The sequence below is a fragment of the Uranotaenia lowii genome, chromosome 1 (assembly GCF_029784155.1).
Source record: "Uranotaenia lowii strain MFRU-FL chromosome 1, ASM2978415v1, whole genome shotgun sequence".
NCBI lineage: Eukaryota > Metazoa > Arthropoda > Insecta > Diptera > Culicidae > Uranotaenia > Uranotaenia lowii.
The window spans coordinates 149,175,455-149,202,346 of NC_073691.1; the positions used below are offsets into that span (position 1 = coordinate 149,175,455).

General features: G+C 39.2%; 1 protein-coding gene across 6 annotated transcripts; it reads right to left on the reverse strand.

The window, feature by feature from the left end:
* Positions 1–481: 481 nt before the first annotated feature.
* On the reverse strand, positions 482–26,281 carry LOC129740475 (delta-1-pyrroline-5-carboxylate dehydrogenase, mitochondrial). 6 transcript variants are annotated; one of them, XM_055732161.1, is made up of 8 exons: positions 26,078–26,281; positions 25,626–25,857; positions 7,725–8,201; positions 7,478–7,649; positions 7,232–7,419; positions 6,583–7,173; positions 6,406–6,524; positions 482–2,035 (listed from the first exon to the last, which is right to left on the reverse strand). In XM_055732161.1, the coding sequence occupies exons 2-8, from the start codon at positions 25,673–25,675 to the stop codon at positions 1,920–1,922; spliced, it is 1,713 nt and encodes a 570-aa protein (XP_055588136.1). In that variant the 5' UTR covers positions 25,676–25,857; positions 26,078–26,281; the 3' UTR covers positions 482–1,919. The 6 variants fall into 6 exon arrangements, with proteins under 6 accessions (XP_055588136.1, XP_055588133.1, XP_055588135.1 ...); XM_055732158.1 differs by having other exon boundaries at positions 25,626–25,931; XM_055732160.1 differs by having other exon boundaries at positions 26,016–26,281.
* Positions 26,282–26,892: the final 611 nt, after the last annotated feature.

Below are 26,892 nucleotides of genomic sequence, written 5' to 3' on the forward strand. Positions count from 1 at the left end.
ACTCGTGACTCGTCTTATATAATAGGGCTCTATGTCATATGGTCCGATTTTGTTGCATGGTCGGATTATTTCATATGGTCCGATTATGTCGCATGGTCGGATTATGTCACATGGTCGATCCTGTTGCATAGTCAGATGTCACATGGTCGTTTATGTTGCATGATCGGATTATGTCACATAGTCGATTATGTTGCACGGTCTGATTATGTCACATTGTCGATTATTTTCGATTTTTTTCCCAAAAAAATTACCGAACTCGGTGATTCTTGTTAACTGGGTATAGATTGTAACCCGGATACGTGCTGAAGAAATTCTGGCAACCTTATTATAACATGACCAAAGACAAGAAGAATAAATAAAAGCTTCTATTACTCTTCACGACTCATGATAAAGTTCTAGCTGTGCAAGCATGATTTGTGATATTAGAAAATCATCTTTCTCTTGAAATGAGTGTCATCAGGTAAATAAAAACGAGCGCAAATCCAGTTTAAACATTTATTAACTTCGATCTCCAAATACGCTTAAAAACTACATTTATGATTTCAGTGTTATTCATGTTCCACGGGTTCTTCCAGTTCATGGTTTTAGAAACGATTTTGTCGTTCCAGTTACTACTACACGCGTCGATATCTTGAACAACGCTCCACGGTGTACAACCGTTCCAAACAGGCGGTTCATTGGGTACGCGATAATCGTTACCCACTACACAGTAGTTACCGAACAAAGTCTTTTCACATGCAATAATTTCGCTCCTACCAGTCTCAGTACCAATTTGGCGTGGCTTTTCATGGTTCCACTTATGTTTCGTTCTTACTAGTTGCTTCTTTTGCTCAAATAACCTAGAGCGGTCGTTCTCATCGGACAGCCAAGGTTGAACTTTTCGTTTTGACATGTTTTTCAAGCAACTGAATTATGAATTTTGCAGACCTAATTTCGAGAAACAGTAATTGTTCGTAGTACGTGTGGGTATTTGTGTGTTTGGTTTGATGAAGTAACTTAAGGTATTAACTAAAACTTTGGCTGGGCGCTAGTTAGAATGTGATTACCATCTCCATTACTATTGTTTGACTATAGGTGTAAGCTTTCAGGGCTTTTGGTACATTTTCTTATGACACGTACAATTCAATACAGATTTGTTTTCTTCATTTATTTCCGATAACAACGGCTAGTGGGTAGTTTTCATGTATTTATGTGTTTTGGAGCTGGTAACATAAAATCTTTATTGATATAATGCCTTTTATGTATGCTAAATTTTTATCATAACTTTTATTATTAATATTGTCACATGTTTTAGCGATTGAATTAGAGGATCAAAATTAGAGAAGAGAATTTAAAGATCAAATTTTCCGAATAAATAACATTTATTTAATAATAATTTCAAAACAGACGATTTCACAAAAACAGTAGGGGTATGTTCACTGATCACAAAGAAAATACTTAAGTTTTAAAGTAGTGTTGTTGTTGGTTTGTAGTAAAACAATAATTTCGAAAAAGGTACGATTGGGTCCTTGTTTAGCAACAGCCGCCTCTCAGATCAGACATAAAACAACTGTTAGTTTTTGTTTTCGCTCAAAGAAGTAAAATGCTCGGTTAGATTTGAACAAAACGTAAGGAATCACAAGGAATATACGAGATTTCATATTGAATAATATCACTCTTCTTTGGCCGCGGCACGATGTCATAGGCGCGGGAGCTGCTGTAAGCCCAATAGTTTCGAGCCTTAGGGGTTAAAAACAAAATACTACCGTTCACTTCGGGTTGCGAGTTTAGTTGCGCAAAGTAGAGGGTGCACAGGGATGGGTTGATTTGCGGGGTGCATCTTTTGTGGATTCTTTTTATGCAAATGAAGTGTTCTCTAGTTTCGTGATAATTCTTCCGCAGTAAAGTTCGTTTTGCTATCGTTTGCGGTCGGCGGCGTCTTACTCGCGCATATACGGATAGTCGATTTCACTGAGCGGAACGAAGGTTTCCTTCACCGATTGTGGTGTCGACCACCGGAGAACGTAGTGAGGTCCGCCAGCCTTGTCGTTGGTTCCTGTTGGTGAAGGGAAGGTTTTGAAATTTTGAATTGTTTTATTTTTTCAGAAATTTTTATCCTAGCGGGCGATTTGTCCTTTTGGAATATTAAATAAGAACCTTGACCGATCCAAGAAAAAGAAAAATAGCTGGATTATTGCATAAACAAAGAAAATTATTGAGTCTTCTTATTATGAACAAATGTGAAAAGAGAGTTAAAACTTCTATACATGATAACCATCAACAGTGTTAAATATAGAATTGTTTCTTGTAGAAAAAAAATTCTACAGGTTGCTTACGATTCACGTCTACGTATTTAGCATAATGAGCTCCTTTCTTTTATCAAATACTGAATTAAATAAATCCAATGTCAACTCGATTATCCTTTTTTCTAATTTTTGTATTCTTCTAACCTGCTCTCGTTTACTGTACTTTGTTAATGACGTTATTCGTCATTTGCATGTGATGTCTCTTAAAGGAGGCATTTTTGTGACGCGAGAACACAACTAAGCAGCAATTTCGAGAAGATGATCAAGTTGGTTTCAACCAATTCGATAACTGGACTGAAAACGATTGCCTCCCGCAAGCCTTATACGGTATAAATTCTCGCTACTTCATGTTCCTGCTATGACGTTACGGAAACATGGCTGAACGACAGCAAACTATCTGGCCGAATCTTCGGTCCTGATTATGCAGTGATTCGCTGTAACCGTGGTGCCCGAAACAGCAAAAAGTCTAGTGGAGGCGGAAAACTAATTGCCGTTAAGTCGGATCTTTCAGCAGAGCTCATCGACGATAATTCCTGGTGCGATCTGGAACTTGTGTGGACTTGCACCGATAGCTCGAAAGGAGATGTTGCTTTAGCAGAATCGTTTTGTGACAGGTTGGTTACAAATCGTTTGAATTTTGTTTGAATTTCGAGTTTTATATGTTCAGCTCTAGAAAACTCATGTTCCTTGTCCAGTCTCACAACAAGATCACAATAAAGGGTGTCCACGATGAAATAGCTCTAACTTTTTAACAGTTGGGTAGAATTTAATGAAAATTTGGGTGGATTTAGTTCATAGTGCATTGTTTACATTCTGCAAGTTTTAAAGTCCTGTGTTCAAAACTCGCGGAAATGGAGTCGAAAGAACAGCTCGTGCGTGATAAAATCTTGCGCATTCATCACGAGAACCAGGATCTCTCGCATCGTTCCGTCGCTAAAACGTTGGGAATCGCGAATTCCACGGTGTCGCGAGTGAATAAGCGGTTCGGGGAACGATTGACCACCGATCGGTAGTCTAGAAGTGAAGGAAAAAGTATTCCACCAAAAATCATAATCACGTAGTTGGGGCCTTTAACTGAAACCCGAACGCTTCCGTTCAGGATGTGGCTAAGAAGCTGCCCCTAAGCCGAAGTTTTGTCCAGAAGGCCAAAACTAAGGCTTAGCTTCATTCAAGGTACAAAAGGCCCCTAATCGCGACGAGAAGCAGAAGAAGTCCGCGAAAACGCGTGCCAGGAAGTTGTACCTCAACATGCTGACAAAAGTTGAATGCTGCATCATGAACGAAGAAACATATGTGAAGGCCGACTTCAAACAGATCCTCGGCAACCTGTTTTTCACGGCCAAGGATAAGCGATTCAGCGTTCCGGAGCATGTCCGCACTCAGAAGATGTCCAAATTTGCGAATAAATTCCTGGTTTGGCAAGCCATCTGCACGTGCGGGAAGCGGGGTGCACCTTTCGTGACCCAGGGCACGATGAACGGACAGGTGTACATGAAAGAATGCCTCCATAAGCGGCTGCTTCCTTTCCTGAAGGCCCACAACGTCCCAATAATCTTTTGGCCGGATTTGGCGTCATGCCACTACTCCGAGGACGTGCTGAAGTGGTATGCGGACAATAAGGTCAATTTCGTGCCGAAAATGCTTAACCCTCCCAACATTCCGGAGCTCCGCCACATCGAGAAGTACTGGGGGATTATGAAGCAGCACCTTCTTAAGCGACCTAAGGTAGTGAAGACAGTCGAGAAACTGAAGAAAGTATAGGTTTACATGCAAAAAACGGTTGATTCACAAGTTGTGCAGAGTCTTATGACCGGGGTTAAAGCCAAGGTGCGGACATGGCTAGTCTAGCCGCTGCTTTTCCAGAAGTAACAGTTTTCCCGCTGCATCTCTAAAGTAAGCTCCTTCTGCGCCCCGGAAGATGACATACTTGTCATAGGTTTGAAGTAGTGTTCCAACCATGGTAGCTTTCTGTACATGGATCCTGATCGTTCTACTTTTTCGACACCTTCAAACATCATATTGGACTCCCTGAGTACAGCGATCTTGCGCCAGATCAACAGCGTCTGAGGTTTGAAGGGGTACGCACTAACATGTTTGCCGCCTGCGGACCACACACGACAGCCGACAACATCGTGCGGAGGATGTGTGAGGATGCCAATACCTGGCGCGTGGTGGGCGATGGGGTCACCCGGATCATGACTGCCCTGCAGATGAGTTGATGCCAGCACCAGACCGCGACCGGTGTAGGGTGACTCCTTCGTCGGGAGCATCTGAGTAGTGTGCGTCCGAACCTGGTAGTAAAGCATACAAAGGTAAGACTATACATTCTGCGTATGCCAAACTGCCTGGTACGTCGTGCGTGTGTGTGTGTGTGCTAAACCGTTACCGTCGCGGAATATCCGAGTCGAACACGTAGGGGAAGAGTATTCTCTTCGCGGAATACTCTCGGGTAGAGTGTTCTCACGTCGCCGTCCGATGAGCCACTCGAGCCAGGTAGGATGACATCACCGTCGGGATTCATCCGAGTTGTAAGCGCAAAAGACCCGTACCTGTGCTGTGACAGGCTCGAGTCTAGGATAAGCTGCTCTCGATTCGGCACACGGCGGGCAAAAAGCCTAGGGTTGTCAGCAAAAGGAAGGAGGAAGACTGGAACACGGTCGGAGTAGAATGCCCTTTCGGGGCCTTCGAGTAGTGTACGTCCGATCCTAGCAGTAAAGTATACAAAGATATGACTATACCTTTTGCGTATGCTGAGCTGTTCGGTACGTCACGAACGTTGTGTAGGATACCTCCACCGCCGCGGAGTATCCGAGTAGAACGCGCTCCTTAAGACGGAAGCTGCGGGGATAAGACTTAACCTTTTTTGCAGTCGAACTTGTAGGGGGAAGAGTATTCATGTCGCAAAATGCTCTCGTGTAGAGTGACTTCACGTCGTCGGCGGGTGAGCCGGTGTAGGATGACGTCTTCGACGGAAAGCATCTGAGTAGCTTCGTAAAGCCATCTACACCGATCTGTCAGCTGCATTCGACGAGGTGAACCACGAAATTCCCATAGGGAAACTTGGACGCTGAGGGTCCGGTTAATTGATTGTTCAAACGGGAGATACCTTTTCCAGGCGGTTATCTGTCTCCTCCGGTGTGCCACAAGGAAGCCATTTAGGACCGATTATTTTTCTAATTTATTTCAACGACGTGCTTTCACTCTTCGACGGCCCAAAACTTTGCTATGCTGACTTAAACTGTTAAACTCTTAAACTGTTTACACTGTAAACGAATAAGATGATATTAATTTTGTGCAAAGTCAGTTCAACCTTTTGCTCATTGGGGCGACATCAACTGCTTGCCATTGAATCGTAATAAATGTGCAGTCATCAGTTCTTCTCGTAAGCGGCAGCATTTGATTGCGGAATACTACCTTGAAGAACAGCTCATCGCACGCGTGGGACCATATTAACGATCTGGGCGTCATCGCCAATCAGCGGCTGGAATTCAAGACACATACAAACTACGTAAATTTAAGACACGTACAAACATAAAGAAGTCTTGGTTTCATTTCTAGAGTAGCGAAGGACTTCAAGGACGTGTATTGCCTGAAAAGTCTGTATTGAAGAGTTGTTCGTTCCATCCTTGAATACGCGTCTGCCGTCTGGTGCCCCTACTATCAGAACGGTGCTGAACGATACGCCCTTAGGCAAATGTACTGACAAGACCTTTTTCGCTTACCAAGCTACGAAAATCGATGCTGCCTTATATTAAACATTGATACTCTTCAAGCACGTAGACGTGCAACCCGTGCTTCTTTCGTGCGACCCCGCGGTCTTATGAAATCATAATCTTAAATTGTATGTTCCCATTCGAATGCACAATTATGAAGCGAACAGCGCCCTCATCGGTGCAATGAAATCGTTCAATCGTTTTTCCAAGCATATTGACTTCGACGTTTCGAAGGATATTTTCTGAAGAAAAGTTATAAGTGCCTTGAGGACCCCGAGTGTTTAGTTTAAATTTAATTTTAAGTCATCATTTGGATCAATATGTGATCTGTAGATCAGAAATAAATAACGTGTTTTTTGAATGCCTCTGAGGAGAAAGTGGGTGATGATTTCAATCACTGATCTTACCTGACATTCGGCCACCGCCAAACGGCTGCTGTCCTACGACGGAGCCAGTAGACTTGTCGTTAACGTAGAAGTTACCGGCAGTCATTTTGAATTCTTCCAACGCGCGCTTCAAGAACGCCCTGTAATGTTAAATAGAACTTTAAAATTCCATCCTCCATCGGTACTGCCAATACTTACTCGTCTTTGGCGAAAACAGCTCCCGTTAAAGCAAACTGCGTCGAGTTTCCAACCAGCTTCATCGTCTTTTCCAAGTCCTTATCCTTGTACACGTAGATGCTGAGGACCGGACCGAAGATTTCTTCCACCATGATCTTGTCCTGCGGGTCGCTCGATTGGACGATTGTCGGTTCAATGAAGTAGCCTTTGCTGTCGTCATACTTGCCACCTCCAATGATCTCCAAGTTGCTGGAATTCCTAGCATGGTCAATGTACGATTTGATCCTATTGAATGCCTTATCGTCGATAACGGCAGAAGTGAAACTGCTAAAATCGGTCACATCACCGATCTTCAGCTGGTCGCGTGCCTTCAGCAGGCCCTCTTTGATCGGACCCCAAATCGATTCCGGAACGTACATTCGTGAGCAGGCTGAACATTTTTGACCACAGAACTCGAAGGCCGATCTTATGGTTCCGTTCACCACTGATTGGACGTCGGCCGTTGGATGGACGAAGTGGTAGTTCTTGCCTCCGCACTCTCCAATCAGTCGAGGGAAATTGTGATAGCGGTTGATGTTTTCACCCACCTGTCGCCATAACCGGTTGAAAGTCCTTAAATTAGCACAGATGTTAGACGAATAATTGAAACATTGTTTTCTAATGAACTTACGGAACCGATCCGGTAAAGTTGATGCCCGCTAGATGTGGCGAAGCCGTGATGGTATCACCGAAAACTGGACCGTCCGTAGGAATGAAGTTGACGACACCTGGAGGAACTCCGGCCTCTCGCATGATCTTGAAAATGATGTAGTTGGACAGGAGCGCCGTATCGGATGGCTTCCACAAAACACCATTGCCCTGGAATATCAAATGACGTTAACTTCAAAGGATTACAGGAATCTAAATTTTTTTCTACCATTAGTGCAGGCGTATATGCCAAATTTCCACCAATGGCAGTGAAATTAAAAGGACTGATGGCTGCGATGAAACCGTCAATACCACGATACCGCATCGAATTTTTCGTCACTTTACTGTTTTCGCTGATCGGACTGTACTTAGTCGCTTCCTTCAGATAGAACGTGTTCATTCTAATGTATAACGAAACCTTATTAGTGCTGACAAAAAAAACACAATAGTGAATGTAACAGGCAAGCTTTGGTTACCTAATGAAATCGATGAGCTCTGCAGCGGAGTCGATTTCCGCTTGGATCACAGTCTTGGCCTGCCCGAGCATGGTGGCCGCGTTCAGCTGCTGCCTGTATGGGCCAGCCATCAGGTCCGCAGCCTTCTGCCAGATTTTGATGCGCTCCGAAAGCGGCGTCCGGTCCCACTTGATCTGTGTTTCGGTGGCCGTTTTGATGGCTTTCTCCACCAACTTCTGGTCGGCCCAATAGAACTGGGCCAGCTTGTGGCTGTGATTGTGTGGCATCACCTGATGCCTCACGGTGTTAGTACGGAACTCCTCGTTACCGATGATAATCGGTACATCCTCCATTTCAGAGGCCGTCTTCTTGAGGGCCGCCTCGATCTCTTTGCGTTCCTTGGAGCCTTTCTTGTACTGCAGCACCGGTTCGTTGATCAGCGGAAAGTCTGGCAGCCTGCTCTCCGGAAGTATGGTGCCGATGCAACGGACGCCATACCTGTAAGCGTTTCGCCAGAAAGAAGAAACGATTGGTGTTTGAGTCCTTTCTTTGAATTCAGTATTCACAGCTTAAGAATAAAAAAGGTTAATCGTGCATTATATGTTGGACTGAATATCCAAGAAATATGTGAAAATAAAGTCATATAGTTTACTGCATAGCAAGTCCGTTCCATTTGCGTTTTTGTTAAGTTGAGAAAACAGCAATTGAAATTTGAAACTTGTTTTTAGTATATACATACTTTTAAGAGGTTTTAATCAACTGTAAACGCAAAAAAAAAACCGTCTGTAAGAGATACAATTCTGCTACGTCAGTTTATTTAAGCGGTTGAAAATATCCGGGCTAAAACTGTTAAAACTCTACGGAAGTTCTGGAGAAAGTTCCGATGACGAAAACAATTCCGGAACCATTCCTTCACCACTTGTTCCTTCTTCTCAAAGGTATGTACATTTAAACAGGATAGAATAGTGTAAAGCAGCATGGCTGAACAATACATGCTGATTCGAGAACGGGTCCAGCAAGTTCCTGTTCAGAGGCGGAAACAGAATCGCTTCATTGAACAGGATGCTAATAAAAACACAACTTTTTTTGTCCCTTAAATCGGCTAGTGGAGAGCTTATCTCGGTCTGCCGGAAGTTTTTCTTGAACACTCTAGGGTATGGAGAAGACTGTGGGTAAGGACCTCTTTTGCTTGATTATTTAATACCAGCTGACCCGGTGTGCTTTGCTACACCTTCCAAAAATAAATGTAATTGGTAAAAATTTATTCAAATTTAGATTTTTGTAACCATTTTTTAAATCAAACCTCATCATAGTTCAGATTCAACAACTTTGAAATGAGATCTGCAGCCGTTAGAACCAAATCAATTTTGGAGGGATTTCTAATTGAAGAGAAACAAGTATGCCCATTAGGATATTCAACAGTATAATAACCTGCAGAGCAGTCATTAAACAAAAGATTCCCATTTGAATTTGATGAAATATTATTCCAAGATCGGTGTTTTGCATTAAAGTCACCAATAATAAAAAAAAATAGATTTATTTCTGATGAGTTTTTGTAAATCTCAAATCAAAAAATTTTCTATTCACCGCTACATTGAAAAGGCAAATATGCGGCAAGAGTTTTAATTTTCCCCATAAAAGTTTCTTATTCAATTCCAATTGTTTCTAAGACATTTGTATTGAAAGAATGAAGAAGTCTTAATTTGAGACGACTATTGGTGACAATAGCTACACCCCCACCTTGTCGATCAAGTCGATAGTTTCGTAAAATTTTAAAGAAAGCATTGCTATTCAAGTTATGGTCTGGCTTCATTCATCTTGATAAGCCAGCAAAGATCCAAATCATATTTAAACATCTATTTGGATCCATGAGGGAATCGTTAAGTCATAATAATTTTGTTGGCGTAATTAAAAGAAGTTTAAAAAGCTTCAAACATTGAATTTGCTTTCAACATAAGTTGCATAATTTCCATTGAATTTTGATGCAAAATTTTTAATTTTTCCTTAGTAATCTCACCATCAACAAAATTGTTAGGATAAGAAAATGAAGGAAAAGAACAGGTATTCGAATTTCTGGGAGTTTCCCAAGCCTTCTCATGTACTCACTCGTTTAACAACGAGTCTGTGGCGCTGAATCAGCACAGGTAACATTAAAATCACTTCGAGCATTACCAGGACGTGATTCTAAAGTAGGTCGAGGCTGACCGCGAACAGGCAGATTGATTGCCGGCCTGACGTGTGAAGACGAAAAAGAGGAAGGAGGAGAACAAACTTTTCTGACAACTTTGGGATTTTTTCCAAAACGGGACAGTCTATGGAATTGGGGGAATGATTATCTGCGCAATTCGCACACTTGAAGAATTTTATTTGTGGTTTATCACCACCAAAAAGGCATTTAGATTTTCCATGATCGAATGAGCGGCAAAGCATGCATCTGGCATTCATTCTACGGTTTTTAGTGCCGTGACAAAAAGCTTGACAACGACGACATTGAGTTTATTTGTTTATTTGTGTAAAAATTGTCCGTCCCCGAAACATCGACAAATACCCACTGCTGGACACCGTAGAAGACATCGACCAAGCGATCGAGGGACTGTACCTTGAAATTCAAACAATCAAAAAATGCACTTTTTCAGTCAAGAAAAATACTACAATTACATCATTCGCTGCAGAAACTAGTCCTCTTTGAAGATCAGTATTAAAAATGTTTATGAATTAAACCTTAAAAATAATTCAAATCATTTTGTATAGAAAGTCCCAAAAACGATGTCAAAAAATTGTCCGTACACTGAGGCCTTTGTCAAATATTAGCCAAGTAAACAGTTATGTGTCAGTCTGTCAAGCGCAGAAACGTGAGTTGAATCTCAGCAAAGACAATTTCTAGTGGTCTGAGCGATAAATACGGTAAAATTAGTAGATTTAGTAGCATAATTAGTAGATTTCAATAATGTGTGGATTAAATTAACAGGAAAATGTCTGCTCCTGACAAAAAAATACCCGATGACATCCGGAAACTGATTGTTGACCTGAAGAATGACGGTAAAAGCTTGTCCGAAATTGCAAGTATAGAAAAACGGCCACGATCGTCGGTTCAGTATGTCCTTCAGAACTTTAAGAAGACTAACTCCCTGGAGACTACTCCAGGAAAAGGCCGCAAACTGAAGCTTACGGATCGTCACCATCGCATCATTGTCAGGGAAATCAGTCAGAATCCTAAAATCAGTGCCCCGAAACTAACTGACAGCCTGAGGAATTTTGAAATCATACACGTTAACCCTCAAACGATATTAGGGTGACGGAACTCGATCCCTGGACCTCTGGCTTACAAGACAGACACGTTCGCCATTTTGCTGAACGACCACCCCGTACTTGTGGCTTGAAGAGCGACCTTTCCCGTTGCAACCGGAAATTTGCGTAAAAGAGTGTCTTAAAGGCCATGGAGTGGTATGCCACCAACTACATTCAGGTTGTGCCCAAGGATAACACACCATACTTCGCCCAATCAGAAAATATTGGGCGATAATTAAGCAAAACCTAAAGAAACCTAAAGCAGAAGACTAAAAAAAAACTGTTAGAAACGAGAAACAGTTCAAAGCAAACTGGGGTTCTGCGGCGAAAAAGTGGATAAGGTGACTGTAAAAAGTCAACCAGAATCTTTACTGAGTATTTTTTTCATCTTTTATATATACATATTGAGTTTCAGAAAGAAAGATACTTTGATTTTTTTTTTAATAAACAAACAGTTTTACTCGGGACGTGTTACATTACACTGTTCAATTGTTCACTTAAATATTCTGCTTTTTATCTGTATGGGAATAGAAAAGTGATGGAAGTGCCGTATTGAAGCTTCAAGTGCGAAACGGCATTACTAGGGACGTTTTCGAAGGCCGTTCAAAAAGAACGCAAACTTATTTTCTTAAGTCTTATTTTATGGAACTAATTCCTTTTGTGTTTCTAAAACTGCTCAAAACAAGTTAAATACAAAGATTATAGAACAAAAAATAGAAGAAAAAACTGAAAATAAAAACAGTGTTCTTTTTCCCCGGAGTAACCATTAATTTACTGTTATATCTGAGGGGTGTCAAATGTGTGCAAATTACACGCTAGAGTAATTGGACCGCACACCTTGCCTATCATCATTACTTTGTGATAGACGACCAAACGATGTAAAAATTATTAAAGCGCAAGTTTTAACGCATTTACTTGTTGTTTCTGACCTGAATGACCATCTGGAGACGTAAAGCGTTGTGCTGAATTTATGTTGCCAACTTTCATCGTCGAAGGTGATGTTATAGTAGAAAAAGTTAACGCCAACACGATTTCTACAAGTTCCAGTTACAGTCTAAAACATTACAACACGTACGTCATTTTTTCGATAACGGTTGAAGCTAGAAAACCAGTTTTCTTACATCGCCAGCGGCCGGCATTGGAAATATACTAATTGAGAGGTGGTAAGCAATGTTTTTCACACTTCTGGACAGGACCGCTAAATCGATTTCCGTTGATATGAGCGAACGTGTCGCGCAACTTGAATAATAGGAACAAATTATGGTGCAATAAAATGAATGGTCCCTCCGAATTAAAAAAAAAAGGAAGGATCGTTAACTAAAGCACTCTGCATCAGATGTGAGTTTTGTGATTGGCTCAAAGGGGTGACCTCGAAAACGAATCAGTTTTTGAAACTGTCACCAAGCGGCGTCGACACACAAACTGGGAGTGTATATGATTATACTCATGTATAGGTATGGAGATTCGGTCAGCTTGGAGACATTTTTGTTTGGCTTTAGTGCACACGTTAGGCACTGATAAGATACCGGGTGTGATGGATTGCAAAGCACAACACAGTGCATTTTTGTGCAAGATAAAAACAAACAATCAATTTGAATGGCCTACGAAATTGGCAGCAGTGCCATTCGAAAAATCTAGGAATTGATCATTTAACAGCGTTCACTCAACAATTTGGTACGGAGTTATCAACCACAGGGAAGTATGGTCTTGTCTATATATAAAACATATAATTCTTGTCTACATAAACAACATGGCTTTTTGTTTTATTTAAACATTTTTTTCCATTCAGGACCTCAGAACATCCATATAATTGGCAAAAGGTATTAAAAATTCTTCCCGGTTGAATTGTGTTCGACATCAATATGGCACTGATGTCAAACACAATTGAACCGGGTAGAATCCTAAATACCCTTTTGCAAATTAAATTGAAGCACTGAAGTCTCGAATGGCATCATCAGTTCATAAAATCTTAGATTCTGTAAGTTTGACAAGCAGATGGAACATAACAGCTAGAAATCACACTTCACCTGAAACACTTAGCCAAGCTATGGTCTAAACATAGAATGGTTTGAAGGTGTCGCTAACTTAAATTTATCCTGCGGAACGGCCGTCAATTTATTAGCACCCTCAGCCAATCGGTGCAAGCAAGCATATATGAGTTCTATTTTAGATGGCACTTCAGGCCCCGGTTGTGCAAAAAGAATGTATAGGTACTGGCAAGTATTTTAGCAGCAGTTGTTGTGAATGTTATACATAACATATTTTTCACCGTTTTTCATCGCGCTATCAAGTTTAGAGTTGGATGGTTATTGGAATGTTTATCCTCTGGGATGGTTTATCCCTGAAAGGTAGAGTTTCAAATTTCTTAGTTTTATTAGTTTCGCCCTGAAGAAAGAGGGTCTCAAATTATTCGTACGTGGTCCCTTTTGCATTATATGTTCTCGATTTATGCCAAAAATCTGATAAGAGAGCCCCCTTGTCGTTCCCATTCCCCCTGCTGGAAGGAAATCGGAGTCTTTAGTCATCATACCCATGTGTGTCGTATCCAAAAATTTAGTTTCATTGGTTGAAAAGTTTTTAAGATTTACAACAAAATAAGTAAGGGTAATACTTGATTCCAATAGTTGGATTGGTTAGCTTAAGTTGAAAAATTATGCTAACAAAAAAACCGAATTGATGCCCATTTTCTGGAATTAATTCAGGAGTGCTGGGTGATTTTGGTTAAGAAATAAGTACATGATACCGTGTGATCGCCTTGGAAATTCTAGGATCACAATATTAAAAAATTAAAATTTCATCAAGGTCACTAAAAGTTAATTTCTTGGACCGATAATCAGAATATATAAGTACCTTCCGATGAAGCTTGACAGACCAGACGACTAGCAGAATTATTGGTATCATTTGAAATTGAATCGGAAGTTGAGATGAGCAGCAATTTTGGCGGTGGTATACCTATTTCTGTGCTGATGTTTTTTTTTTGCAAATCCGGAAAAGCTTTCTGCAGCGTGAACTCCAAAGAAAATGTGTTGGAAACCCACCTCGAAATGATGAATACGGGCCTAAATAAACCTGGAAAATCAATATTGAGACTTAATTTGGTTTTTACTGCAAAATAGTGCTGCCATCTGTGACTTGAAACTGAAAAAAGTGAGTTTTACTGAAAAAAATCTAAGTTTTTGAATTCCAACCTGTTTATCGTTATTCAAAATAAACCCAGAATGTTTGTTTCATCATTTCACGTCATATTAATGAAGAAAGTAAATAGTTTGGTAAAGAAGTACAGCTCAAATATTAAATTCCTTAGTTCAAGAAGAGCATATCTTAAAAGCCCCTTTTAAAACTTTTGGAATTCTAGAAAACTCCTTAAAATGCAGTTTTCTATTCAAGTAATTCGTAGCATTATTATTCACTTTTAAACAGTAAATTTCTAGAAATAATTTTGTTTTTGTTGAAAAACACAAGTGGTACTATTCCTATTTCGCACCCTTTATTCACTATTTTTGGTCCTCAACGCAAATTCCAAAGAAAGTAAACTTATGCTTGATTTATCCGTTAAACAATTCAAAACAAATTGTAGAAGAAAATTTTGGTGATTTTCAATCATTCATATTTCAACAGGTAAAACACATAGTGGTACTATTCTTATTTCGTTCACTGAAGTTCCTCGCTGAAAGGAAGAAGGGGCTTCAATTTATTATAGAAACATTTCACGTATTCGAATACCCTCAGCTGCCAAATTTGGTTCCATTTGCTTGATCAGCACTCCAGTTATCCTGAAAATTGTAAGGAAGAAAAACCTCTCCCTCCCCCTTTCATACGCCCTTTTAAGGATACCAAATATTCATAGAAGCATTTTTCATACCCAAATACCCTTACATGCCAAATTTGGTTTCATTTGCTGGAAAAGTTTTCGAGTTCAGCAGTAAAATTGTATGAAGCTCCCCTCCCTCTTTCCTTTTGCCCTGCTGGAAGATGGGAGGTGTCTCAAATACCCATAGAAACATTTCTCGCATTCAAATACCCGTACACGCCAAATTTGGTTCTATTTGCTTGATTAGTTCTCGAGTTATGTAAAAGAGAATAGGAGAGACCTCCTTCCCCTTTTCTATCTTCCCAATGAAAAAAGGAAAGGGTTCCATACCATCATACCGAAATACACTCCTATGCCAAATTTTGTTCAATTTGCATAATCAGTTCTCGAGTTATGAAGACTTGTTAATTTTGTTTTAGAGACCCCTTGCCCTTCCTAGTGAGCGGGAGGAGTCCTGAAGCGCATCTTATTAAATACTGAAAATAAAAATTGGTTTTTTGCTTATTGGTTGCTTAAAAAAGGCCTTCCTCAAGCCTTAAGTCGTAATGTTTACTACACAGCAAAAAATTTCTAAAAGTATACGGAATCTAAAACACGCGTGATCTATTTTTTCTCAAGTATAATCAAAAAAAGATGTAATTTTCCACTCCTTTTGATGTAATTTTAGACTGTTCTCAAAAAGCGAATAGGAATAAATTGTTTTGCTATAATTTTACATTCCGTGATGTAAAAATAAAGCGACCAATGAAATTTATATCGCAAGCAGTGTAATATTATATCTGTTGATTTAAAATTGAATGAAATTGTTTGTTTGTTGTTTTTTTGTATACCATTTGCCAGTCGAGTCATTCTTCGGAAACCGAACGTCTTCGTTTCAATACGCAGCTTAATCATCTCTATACACAGAAAAAAAATCTGAATCCTTAACAACACTGAAATTGGAAATCTTTAATGTTACATGACATAGAACGCGATTTATTAATGTAAATTTACAGACTAAAACAAGATTGAATCCTTAACAGCACTGAATTCTAATGGCATAAATATTACTTGACACGGAACGCGATTATTTGATGGAAATTCACATCACATATTGTTCAGTCCGACGAGCGGACTGAGAAGAGAACGAGAGGAGATGCACGGAACTGGAGCGCCAGCCAATCAGCGAGCAGCAGCCGACGCGAGAAATGATCAGTTTATTTCCAACCATCATCGCGGCAACATCAATCCAGCAGAGCAACCGGAGAGTAAGGAAAAGGAGGGCCAGCCAGCAGTGGCCTTCTCTGAGACCACCCGAGGAAAGGAAGCCGACGACTCGTACAGTGACAATTAACGAGTGTAAATAGTCCGAGAGAATAAAATCCAGAATGTTCCAGTACTAAAGTGTGTTGTTCCTCTGTGCTTCCTCCTCGCTTGCTTCCGATCCAATCGGCTCTTATCAGAGCCCCAATTTAGAAGAGTTTAGTTCGCGATCACTGTGGTGACGGTGATCGATCGGCCTTGGCCTCCAGGCAGCCAGTCCGAGGACCTGCCTCCACTGGTGAGACAACCACCAGGGGTTGTCTAGAAGAGGCTCGCTCCCGCAGGGGAAGTCAGTCCCATCAGTGGTTGTTTTGCCAAGCGCCGCTCCTACAGTCCAATGGCTTTTCATGGCCACAACATGAAATGGTCCTTCGAGCCGGATGGAGTATCCGGTACCTTCCGACGGAATATCTCCGTCTTTGAGAGAGCGGATCGGGGAGCAACGTGATGTGAACGAAGCATGGAGGAAGAAAAGACAAGCAAGAGACAATGAATCCAGATCCAGCGAGAAGAAACGAGAATCTTCAGGCGCTTATCTACATCCGTGGATTGGCGCAGCGCAACATCCAGCGAATTAAGACGATTCTCCAGCGAGCAGAAAACGAAAAGGTTGGACTAACCGCAGCTCAACTGAGGGTGTACCATCGAAGTGTCGAGGATTCCAGAGCAGCGTACACCAAGCATCACCAAAAGATCATCGCACTGTCGTCACCAGCCGACCGAGAGCAGCAAGACGACATTTACTTTGAGTTCGTGGTGCTATACGAAGAGGTATCCGTGGCAATCGAGAGTCAGCTCGAATGGGTTCGAGCACTGCCAATTCAACAGCCACAGCCTGAAAGTTGCCAGCGACAATTGGTCCCCCCAGAAAAGGCGAGTCTTCCACCGAAGGATCGCAACAAGGTCGAGCGATCTAAGCAAGCGGGTCCAGCAGAAGCAAAATCCAGGCCAGGTTCAGCAGCCCGGGTTCACATTCCAGCAAGTGAGCCATTCACAAGCAGTACGTCGCCAAACACTGCTGATTCGAAGGATCCGGAATATTCATCGAAGGTTCCAGAAAGCACCAACCGGGACTTCATGCCAGGTTCAGCAGCTCGGGTTCGCATTCCAACAAGCGAGCAACTGACAAGCGATGTGTCGCCGAACACTGCTGATTCGAAGGTTCCAGAAAGTTCGTCGAAGGTTCCAGGAAGTTCGACGAAAACCACCAAGCAGGACAACTTCTCACTTTCCGGTGGGGAGTATGTTCAGTCCGACGAGCGGACTGAGAAGAGAACGAGAGGAGATGCACGGAACTGGAGCGCCAGCCAATCAGCGAGCAGCAGCCGACGCGAGAAAGGTATAAAAACGCGCGCTCCCGCGCGTTGCATGATCAGTTTATTTCCAACCATCATCGCGGCAACATCAATCCAGCAGAGCAACCGGAGAGTAAGGAAAAGGAGGGCCAGCCAGCAGTGGCCTTCTCTGAGACCACCCGAGGAAAGGAAGCCGACGACTCGTACAGTGACAATTAACGAGTGTAAATAGTCCGAGAGAATAAAATCCAGAATGTTCCAGTACTAAAGTGTGTTGTTCCTCTGTGCTTCCTCCTCGCTTGCTTCCGATCCAATCGGCTCTTATCAGAGCCCCAATTTAGAAGAGTTTAGTTCGCGATCACTGTGGTGACGGTGATCGATCGGCCTTGGCCTCCAGGCAGCCAGTCCGAGGACCTGCCTCCACTGGTGAGACAACCACCAGGGGTTGTCTAGAAGAGGCTCGCTCCCGCAGGGGAAGTCAGTCCCATCAGTGGTTGTTTTGCCAAGCGCCGCTCCTACAGTCCAATGGCTTTTCACATATGATGTAAATAAAAAGAAGCATCACATATGATGGAATTTTCAGTGCGAATTGAATATTACACGTCTTTGATATTTTACATGTCTTTCAAATTCTACACGCCTGTAGATGTTTACAGGCGCGTAATATTCAACTCGCACTGAAAATTCCGTCATATATGATGTTTTTTTTATTTACATCATATGTGATGTAATTTTACAACTTTTTTCTGGTCACACAGAATTCTTAACAGCACTGAGAGAGAAATTTCTTAAAATTACACGACATGGAATGTTATAGGACATTGAATTAATATTCAATGAATATTTTAAAACACTGAACGCGTTAATGTCATGTAAAAATACAGACTGTCAAAAACAGGCACACACAAATGTCAACAAAGTGTTAAGTCAAGTCGTGCACCATATATAATATTTTATTGAAGCAGTTTTTCCGCGAGTGAGTTTATCGATCTTGCTGGTTGCTGGAGATCTTTGATGCGGATCTGGAAGTGGCTCCACGTTATTAAATTTAGGATCCGGTACTTCGGGGAAGAAAAGAAAAGTATGGATGTAACTCCTAAAGACAAACAAAATTTGTGAGATAAAAAATTTTGCCGTTTAATAAAATGAATTATATTAATTATAGAAAGATTTTATTTTTTATTAGGAAATGAGAAAATTCCATTATTGAATCATATTAACGATAAATTAAATAAAACAAATTCCAATTGGAAAGTTTTTATTCCAGTATTCAGTGATTTTAAAATTTACATCATTTTGATTTTACACGTTGCAAAATTTTACATCACTTTTATTTTACACGTTGCAAAATTTTACTGGCGTGTAATTTCCAAATAGCACTGAAAATTCCGTCATATATGATGCTTCTTTTTATTTACATCACATGTGATGTGATTTTACAGATTTTTTTCGTTGTGTGTACATAGCTAAAGTGGTAAATTTCTAAAGTAAAATACAAACGAATGATGTTATAAAAATTAATTATTTGTTTCTCGATTACAGCGACGGCAGATGTTGCACTGGCAGGGATCTGGAATATTGCCAGGAGAGGAATTTGCGTGAACAATCCGAGGCATTTGTGAGCAAAAATCCCTCCTGACCCGGCAGTGACCGGTATTAATGGACCATGACTGTCCGGAACGAAATTTTGTTTGGTTTCCCCAGTGAGCGGTTAAAATATCAGCAGAATATGAATATATTCGTATTCTACCGTGCCCCAGCCTGGCGGTGCTCGTGATGGTGGGTGTTCTTTGGTTTTTCTTTACTTTTTAGGTTTTTTTTAATAAATGTTTAATAATAGCAAACTGTAGTGTAGTTTTCTTCTCAAGACTCATAATATTTCAATATTTCATAAAAATTGCAAATATCCCGAGTAATATCTAAAATTTTACATCGCTGTGTATTTTTACACGACAGTAAGCTGTTCTCTTTTCGTGCATCGTTTATAGTCTAAATTTACACGGCTCAATGTAATGATGATGTAAATTTAGATTGAAAACGATGTTCCGTTTTCGTGCATCGTTTTCAATCTAAAATTACACGAATTTTTCTTGCTGTGTAGGCTCAAGCCATTGACAGATAAACATTTCCACAACCTCTATAATGAACAACAGATGATAAGAATAAATTTAAAACTGAATAATATGATCCCGCTCAGTTGAGAGGATTTTGTTTGTCAAATAATTAATGTCAGTTTCTAACGATGGGAAGATTTTTGGAAAACTTCCAATTTCTGAAGGAAGAAAAAACTTATGAAAAACCCTGTTTCCAGCGGTTGAATCCTATAACATTTCTGGCCGTGGCAATTTCCCTTGCAGATTGCAGAATGTATTTGCTGGGTGTTTTGAAAAAAAATATTATGATTTGCTAAGACTCCGCTCCTGGGGAAAAAAACAACAATTTTCAAAACAAAAACTTTTGTTTTCGCTGATTTTAAAAGCTTAAAAAGAGTAGGTACTCTTTTATGTATATCTCGCAACCTACGATCTTTACTAACCAATTAGGCTGGAACAAATATCAATTTCTTCTTTAACCCCCCCCCCTGCTTCGAAATTTCGAAAAAACCCGAAGGGGGGGGGGGGAATAAATAAAGTTTGAAGAATTTTATGTAAATTTCGACGTAATTTTCAAATATCCGAGAGATTGGTTTTGTGCAATGATATAGTATATGCAATTTTGTTGCATAAAGGCTATCGTGCAATTTATTCCGATTTATTTGTTTTTCGCATTATTTTTTATTCCCCCCCCCCCGTCTCGCGAAGTTCCAACTCCGAGTGACAAAAGAAGGATTTGAAATTTGTTCCGGCCTTATACTTGAAGTTCAATCTCATGATGGTTTTTGCTTCGTTTTCGTCAAATTTTTCTAGCAGAAATCCCAGCTGAATCCTCAAAATCAGCCTCACTTTCTTTCAAAAGAGAGGTATTGGACCAAAAAGTAGCGTAAATTGAAGGAGAAGGATGCAGCCACCCAAAATAGAACGAAGTAAAATTAGGAAAAACTGATCACAAACACAATTGAAAAAATTATGCCTGTGGGAGATCCCAAGAATAAAGAAGAAATATTTCTTACAAAAACGATAACTTTTTTAAGTTTTTTTATTGATTATCATAAAATTACCTTTATTTCCTTCATAGAAAGCATTTCGATCAAACGAATGGTTTTTAGATACACAAATTCGTAGCTGTTCCATTTCTAAATAAACTAAGCTTAGAGTTAAGAGGGAGGTGCTCACATACAAAATCATCCTTTAATATGACACAACTCGAACAATTTCAACAAAGGAAGATGAGGACAAAACATGATCTTTACAACAGTTTGAGATTAAGTTATCCTTCACAAATTGAACTTAGTCCTAATATTAATCATCAATCCCAATTCTATAACGGCAGCATCGGAAATATAGCGAAGTTTTTTTGTAACTTTTAACAGTAATATTATACGAAAAATAACAAAATGGTAAAATTTACAGAGATAACAAGGTAAACGCTCGTGGAAGCCGAAAAAGTAACTTTTACCTTTTCGAGGTGAAACTCACCTCACAGGTAAAGTTTAGTTGAATCGAGCTAGAAAAAAGGTACAATTCACCGAGAAAAAAGGTGAATCCAAAAAAGGCTAATTTTATCTCTCAGATAGGTGAAGTTCGCCTAAATTGAGCTGAATAAAAAAGTACAATTTACCTAAAAAAAAGGTAAATCCACATAAGGGAAAACTTACCTCGTAGGGATTTGAAGTCAGGCGCGGATCTAGAGATTGCTTTCTGTGGTGGGGGGGGGGGGGGGGTGGTGGGTTGGGGGTGGCCTTGAGTCAAAAATAAATCCGTTGTATGATTTCAAATTACTCCAATGAGCATCTATGGTTTTATGGTTTAAACTACGTTTTATTAATTTTGAAACTATTACAATATTCGGGTAAAAAGCCATTTACACAAGTTTCAATTATATTTAATCGAAAATTTTTTCTTTTGAGTTTCAATTTTAAACCGTATTCTGCTTCATTGCTTATCGAAACCCGTCAATGTTTTTATTCAATAATTTAACATATTTTTCTCTTGAAGTTTCATTTAAATATCAATTTGAAGAAGTGAATCAAAAAACAATCTAATACAACATTTAAACACAAATAAGCAAGTATCTAGACAAATTAAATATAGATTGCTTATCATTATATTTCATATTTTTTTTAAAGAGGTTTGTTGAATAGATTCGTCTCTTTATATCTTATCGAATACTTACAGCTTTTTTTCAGTGAGTTTTGAAAAACAAGTCAGTGGCTTAGTAACAAGATTTCACAATTGAACAGTTTTATTAACTCCACCAGTGAAGTTGACTACAAAGAGCGGACAGACCTTACAAAAATAACCTTGCTCAGTTTTGAAAAAAAACTAGCCAACTTTTGAATGTTTTCAAATGCATTGCATTTACGTATCGTTTTTCTTTTTCAGCACTTCGACTTTTCAAATGCTCGGAGTATGGAAACGAAATTTGTGGTGGAGGTACCCAGTGTCAGTTAAAACGATAAGCTTTGTGATATCATCAATAGTTGAGTAAGGTTTAGGATGAGCCTTTAAAACAGCACCTATATCTATTTCAGAGACTAATGGGTCTGCAGTAGATGCGAACGTCTGATCATTCTGGAGGTCAGATTTGCTAGTAGGACTTGAAAATATTTCGATGTTTTTATGGTTCCCTTTATAATCTTCGGTGGCATGCATGTTTCTGAAAGCAGAGACTAACGGTAGCAGATCCAGATGTCTGCAAAGTTTGATCGATCAAATTTTCGGTTGCTACATCTGGAAATAATATCAACTATAGAGTTTTTTGACAGTTCTTACGCACACTTGCCCACGTATATGGATAAGAAAAAGAAAATTACCTCCAAAATTTTAGTTAACAAAACGTCGATGTCCGTTCAAGGACATGATCGCTTTTGAGGTTACTTTCCCACAGTTAAAAAGTGTTACTGAAAAGGTTAGAATTATGTCACGAATATTTCAAAAATAGAGCAATTATTGAAAATTTTCATCTATGGACGGACACAATAAAAATTTTTTAAGAAAACCATCAAATTGGTAAACATGCATAAATAAGAAATCACTTTATGATCAACTTGAAAATAAATGTTGGCTTCTTCCAGGTTTCTTCAAGAAATCATTCAAAATTAGTCACTAACAACCGACGTTTCTGGTACTGGCGCTTAAAACAACTGTGGTTATCGGTTAATTAAAAAAAAACAATCGGAAATTATCTAAAAAGTGAGGTGCAAGCGTGTAAAAATGATAATGTCAATGTTAAGATATTTTGACACATGTTATATTTCATCTAAATTGAGTTAAAAAATTTGTGACCATTTAAATGACGATTTTTTTTCCGCTTGGAGGGGTGATAACCCCCATCAACCCCCCCCCCCCCCCACCCCGTGGATCCGCGCATGTTTGAATTTGACTTGTATTGAACTAAACAAAACGGTACAATTCATTTCGAAAAAAGTAAATATTTGCAGAACCCGTTTATTGAGGTTAAGCTGTTTTGTAATTCAGGAACAAGTTTTGCTTCGTGCCCAATATACCCCTCCCCCCATAAATTTCTTGAATATGGGAGAATAGGAACAGATTAATAAGTGTTTTCTTAGATTTCATTTAGTTGTATTGGTTCTCGTCATAATATTTTGCTTTTGTTTCAGATCGATCCACAGAGTTTCGAGGTGTATTCCACGTCATCCACCAGATATCATTCCGAAAAAGCTGGACCTGACCGGATTAGTCGAACGGAGAAGAGCATGAATGTACTAACGCAATGCACGAGGATTCAGCGGCCATGGCGGCTCGGAAGAACGCGAAGTCGAATTGCCACGAGTCTGGCGAAGAAAGGACTTGTCTCAAAAATTTTTTTTAACAAGGTTTTAACCATTTCAAGATTAAATATAAGGCAAAATCTAATTATCTCAAATAAATATCAATTTTTGAATGAATTTTTTTTAAGGATTGGCTCCTTACCAATTTACCTTTTAAATCAGTGAATGGAAAAACGGTCATTTTTACTATTTTGCTACATGAATGCGAAAAAGGTTTACCTTTTTACTAGGTGAATGGAAATAAAAATAAAATTTACCGAGAAAGGTGGGTGGAAAAAAATCACCTGGTACTATAAATTATCTTTATTTTTTTTTTGTCAAAACTTGGTTATTAATCCATTTCTATGAAAATCGCTTAAAAATAGTTGTAGTACACAGTAAATGAAAATTTCCGAGTTCGGTAATTTTTTGACCGAAATCCTAACATGTGTGAATCGTTTTCGGTAAAAAATAAACGAACATCGGTTAATCGATTCTTCATTTACCGATGTTCGTTCATTTTTTACCGAAAAAATTACCGAACAGTTTAACGATTTACACATTTTAAGATTTCGGTAAAAAAATTACCGAACTCGGTCACTTTCGTTTACTGTGTAGCAGTTGAGTTTCTCGTTTTAGAAAATGAAAACGTTATTCATTATTTCAAATATTTTTATGTAAAAACTTGCCTGTGTGCCAAATTTTTTGAACATTACATGAAAATTGTATGAGTTATGCTATTATATTTTTGTTGCATTAGTCCCCAACACCCCACTCCCTGTTGATCAAAATCGGTGAAGAATTGTTAACGTTAATTTTTTATGGGAGGCATCGCTTCTATAATTGCAAGGGGTAATTCATTAAAATAGATTATCTAGTCTTGTATAAACTTGCTCCGAATTTCCAAGTCATGTATAAACTTGTTCCAAATTTCATGATTTCACGTTTTTTTTTCTAATGATTTTAAAAATAAAATATGCTTGAGAACCGATTTCCATTAATATCACTTGAAAATTATCGGAGTTGTGCCCTATTTTAAATTGAATTTTGTCTGTTTTTGACTGGAATCTGCCATTATCAGGCAACGCAGCAGGTTTGTTATTGTTTTGATCCAACTGTTGGGGTGAGAAGTTTCAAATTTATCCAAGAGCGACATTCAATATGGAGAGCAAGAGCAATGATTTTCGGTTGAGACAAGGGAGAGCGAGTTGCGCACTGCACCGGTGCATAGGGAATTGCATTGTTGTTTGACAAATGGGTATGCAATTATGCATTAAAGCTTTCAAACCTCTCTTGAGAGAGAGACTTTGTTATGTTTTGGTTTTGAAGAGCAAACTTTGCAATGACGTACCCGCTCTTTCAGCAGCACGTGTTGATGTCGTATTTTTTTCAAGTCTGATTTGTCTACATCGGCCAGAAGGCGATGAATGTTAGGTATCTTTTAATTTATTTCTTTTAATACACGGAACTTAATTTACGGACTTGAATAAGTAGGTTTTTATAATGCTTTCTAAATAACCATCAATTCCATGAAGCAGTAGCAAGCTCCTATAAGATCAGCGATCAACATAAGCGTTTTGAGAAAATACAATGATTGTAAAAAGACAACACCGACTCGTCCTACCAATGCTTAGGATAGAACTTGAAAGAACTTTCTATCGTATTTTGGGTAGCACTTTTATGCTCCACACTGAAGAAAAAAATCGATGAAATAATCAATCATCAATAACTTCACTTTCATATGAAATTCACTGTTTAAAAGTTGCTTCAAGCAGCTGATAATTTATAACCTGAACCTGAATTTTTGTTTGTCGTATTATATCTACCGTTTCTAGAAGAACTAAAAGCATTTGAACCCTTTCCACTCTTTCTTATGCATATGAATCTTTTAAACCGTGGAAGGTAGGAAAAGATCCACAGTTGATTTTGTTAAAGCAACTTTCAGGATGACGGTCCACAACAATGATTGTTTCATGGAAATTGCCTTGAACTTTTGATATCCGTTTGATATTTCAAAGCAAAATAAGTATCTTTCAAAACGCAACAGGAAATACCATATAGGTAATGAAGATTATCAAACCTCCGACAACGTCAAAAACTATTAGACTAAAATACATAAAAATGGTATAGATTTTTTTTCAGTGCGTTAACAATATTGGATAAAAGGGAAAACGACACCTAACGCAATAAAATGTATCCAACTTGATGATGCAAATTGTCTGGTACGTATGAGTGTACCGAAATAGTTTTGCTATTTTCGCTATTCGCGGCTCAGAACCATAAGCTGCAAATGGCCAAATTCTTATTGTCCTAAAATAGCTATGAAGTTAACGTAAAAGAGGGTTCATCGAACTGACCTTTGAATGTTGGTAACGAACGATCCGCCGCTTCTACAGACTGCAAACATTTTCGTTTGGGTTCACTTTTTCTTCACGTTTGCTCGAACGGGAAACAACTGGTTTGGGTTTTCTTCCTTTCCCTGCCTTGCCGCTAAAATCCTTAGGCCTTGCACTGATCCGCGTCTGCCTTCCGATACCCTGTTACGTGACGAGGTGTCACAGCACTTTTGAATCGATTTCTACTCGCTTCCTGGTCACGAGAGAACGAAGGTTACTAATCTGCACTGGAATTCGGTAAATTCAGTCGTCGCTGACTATTTAACGCTATACTTTCAAAACACCTTATTAGCAGATAATCGATTTTTCAAATTTTCAACACACAAAGAGCTGAAAATTTTTTATACAAACCACTGGATCGAAAACCACCCTCTCCGTTTCGTTTGAGCAAAATAAAGAAAACCCACTAGCACCTGGAAAAATCGGCTGTTTTCGCGACGAACGCCGTTCGAACTTTGGTAATGAAAAATTACGTAAGATTCTCCGACGACAATAGAGTCTCGAGAATCTGTCACTCCAAAAAAAGTGCAGCACTTCTGTGTTTGAAACTAGTCGTATAGGTAAGAATACACACCCGACCGATCGAGCGACCGACAGACTTTTGAAGCAAATTTACACCCCCTGCTGGCTGGCTGGCTGTTTTTCTGACAAACAAAAACCAACATCAAAGCACCCACTACTGCATACGGAGAGCGGAAAGAGAGATGTGAGAATTCGAAGATTTGAGAGAGCCGACTTGGATAAATTTTCGCTCCCTTCCTGATGAAAATGCATTTTATCTCGCCTTTGCGGGAGCTCCCTTTCGATCTTTCTGACAGATGCTCGCGGTAATGCAAATAGAGCTACCAGGATGAGATAAATAAAGACTGAACAACGCAGAAACGCAAAATTCTTATTTATTTTGAAGACAGGGGGGTTAACTTTCTTTAAAGCATATAAATAACATAACCTATTTGCTAATTCAAAACTATACTAAATATTAATTTTAAAACGTGATTTCTGTATGAAAATTATTAATCAAAATTAAAAACTAATTCAATATCTGAATTCTGGAACTGAATTCCAATTTTTCAAGTGACAACTTTTTTTTTTAATTTTTTTTCATTTAACTGGTTTTATTTTTAAGTGACTTCAAGAATTAATTTGAGTTCAGAATCAAAATTCTTAATTTGTAAGAGGACGCATGACCAAGCTGATTAAAATTCTCTATATGAATGAAAAAAAAAAT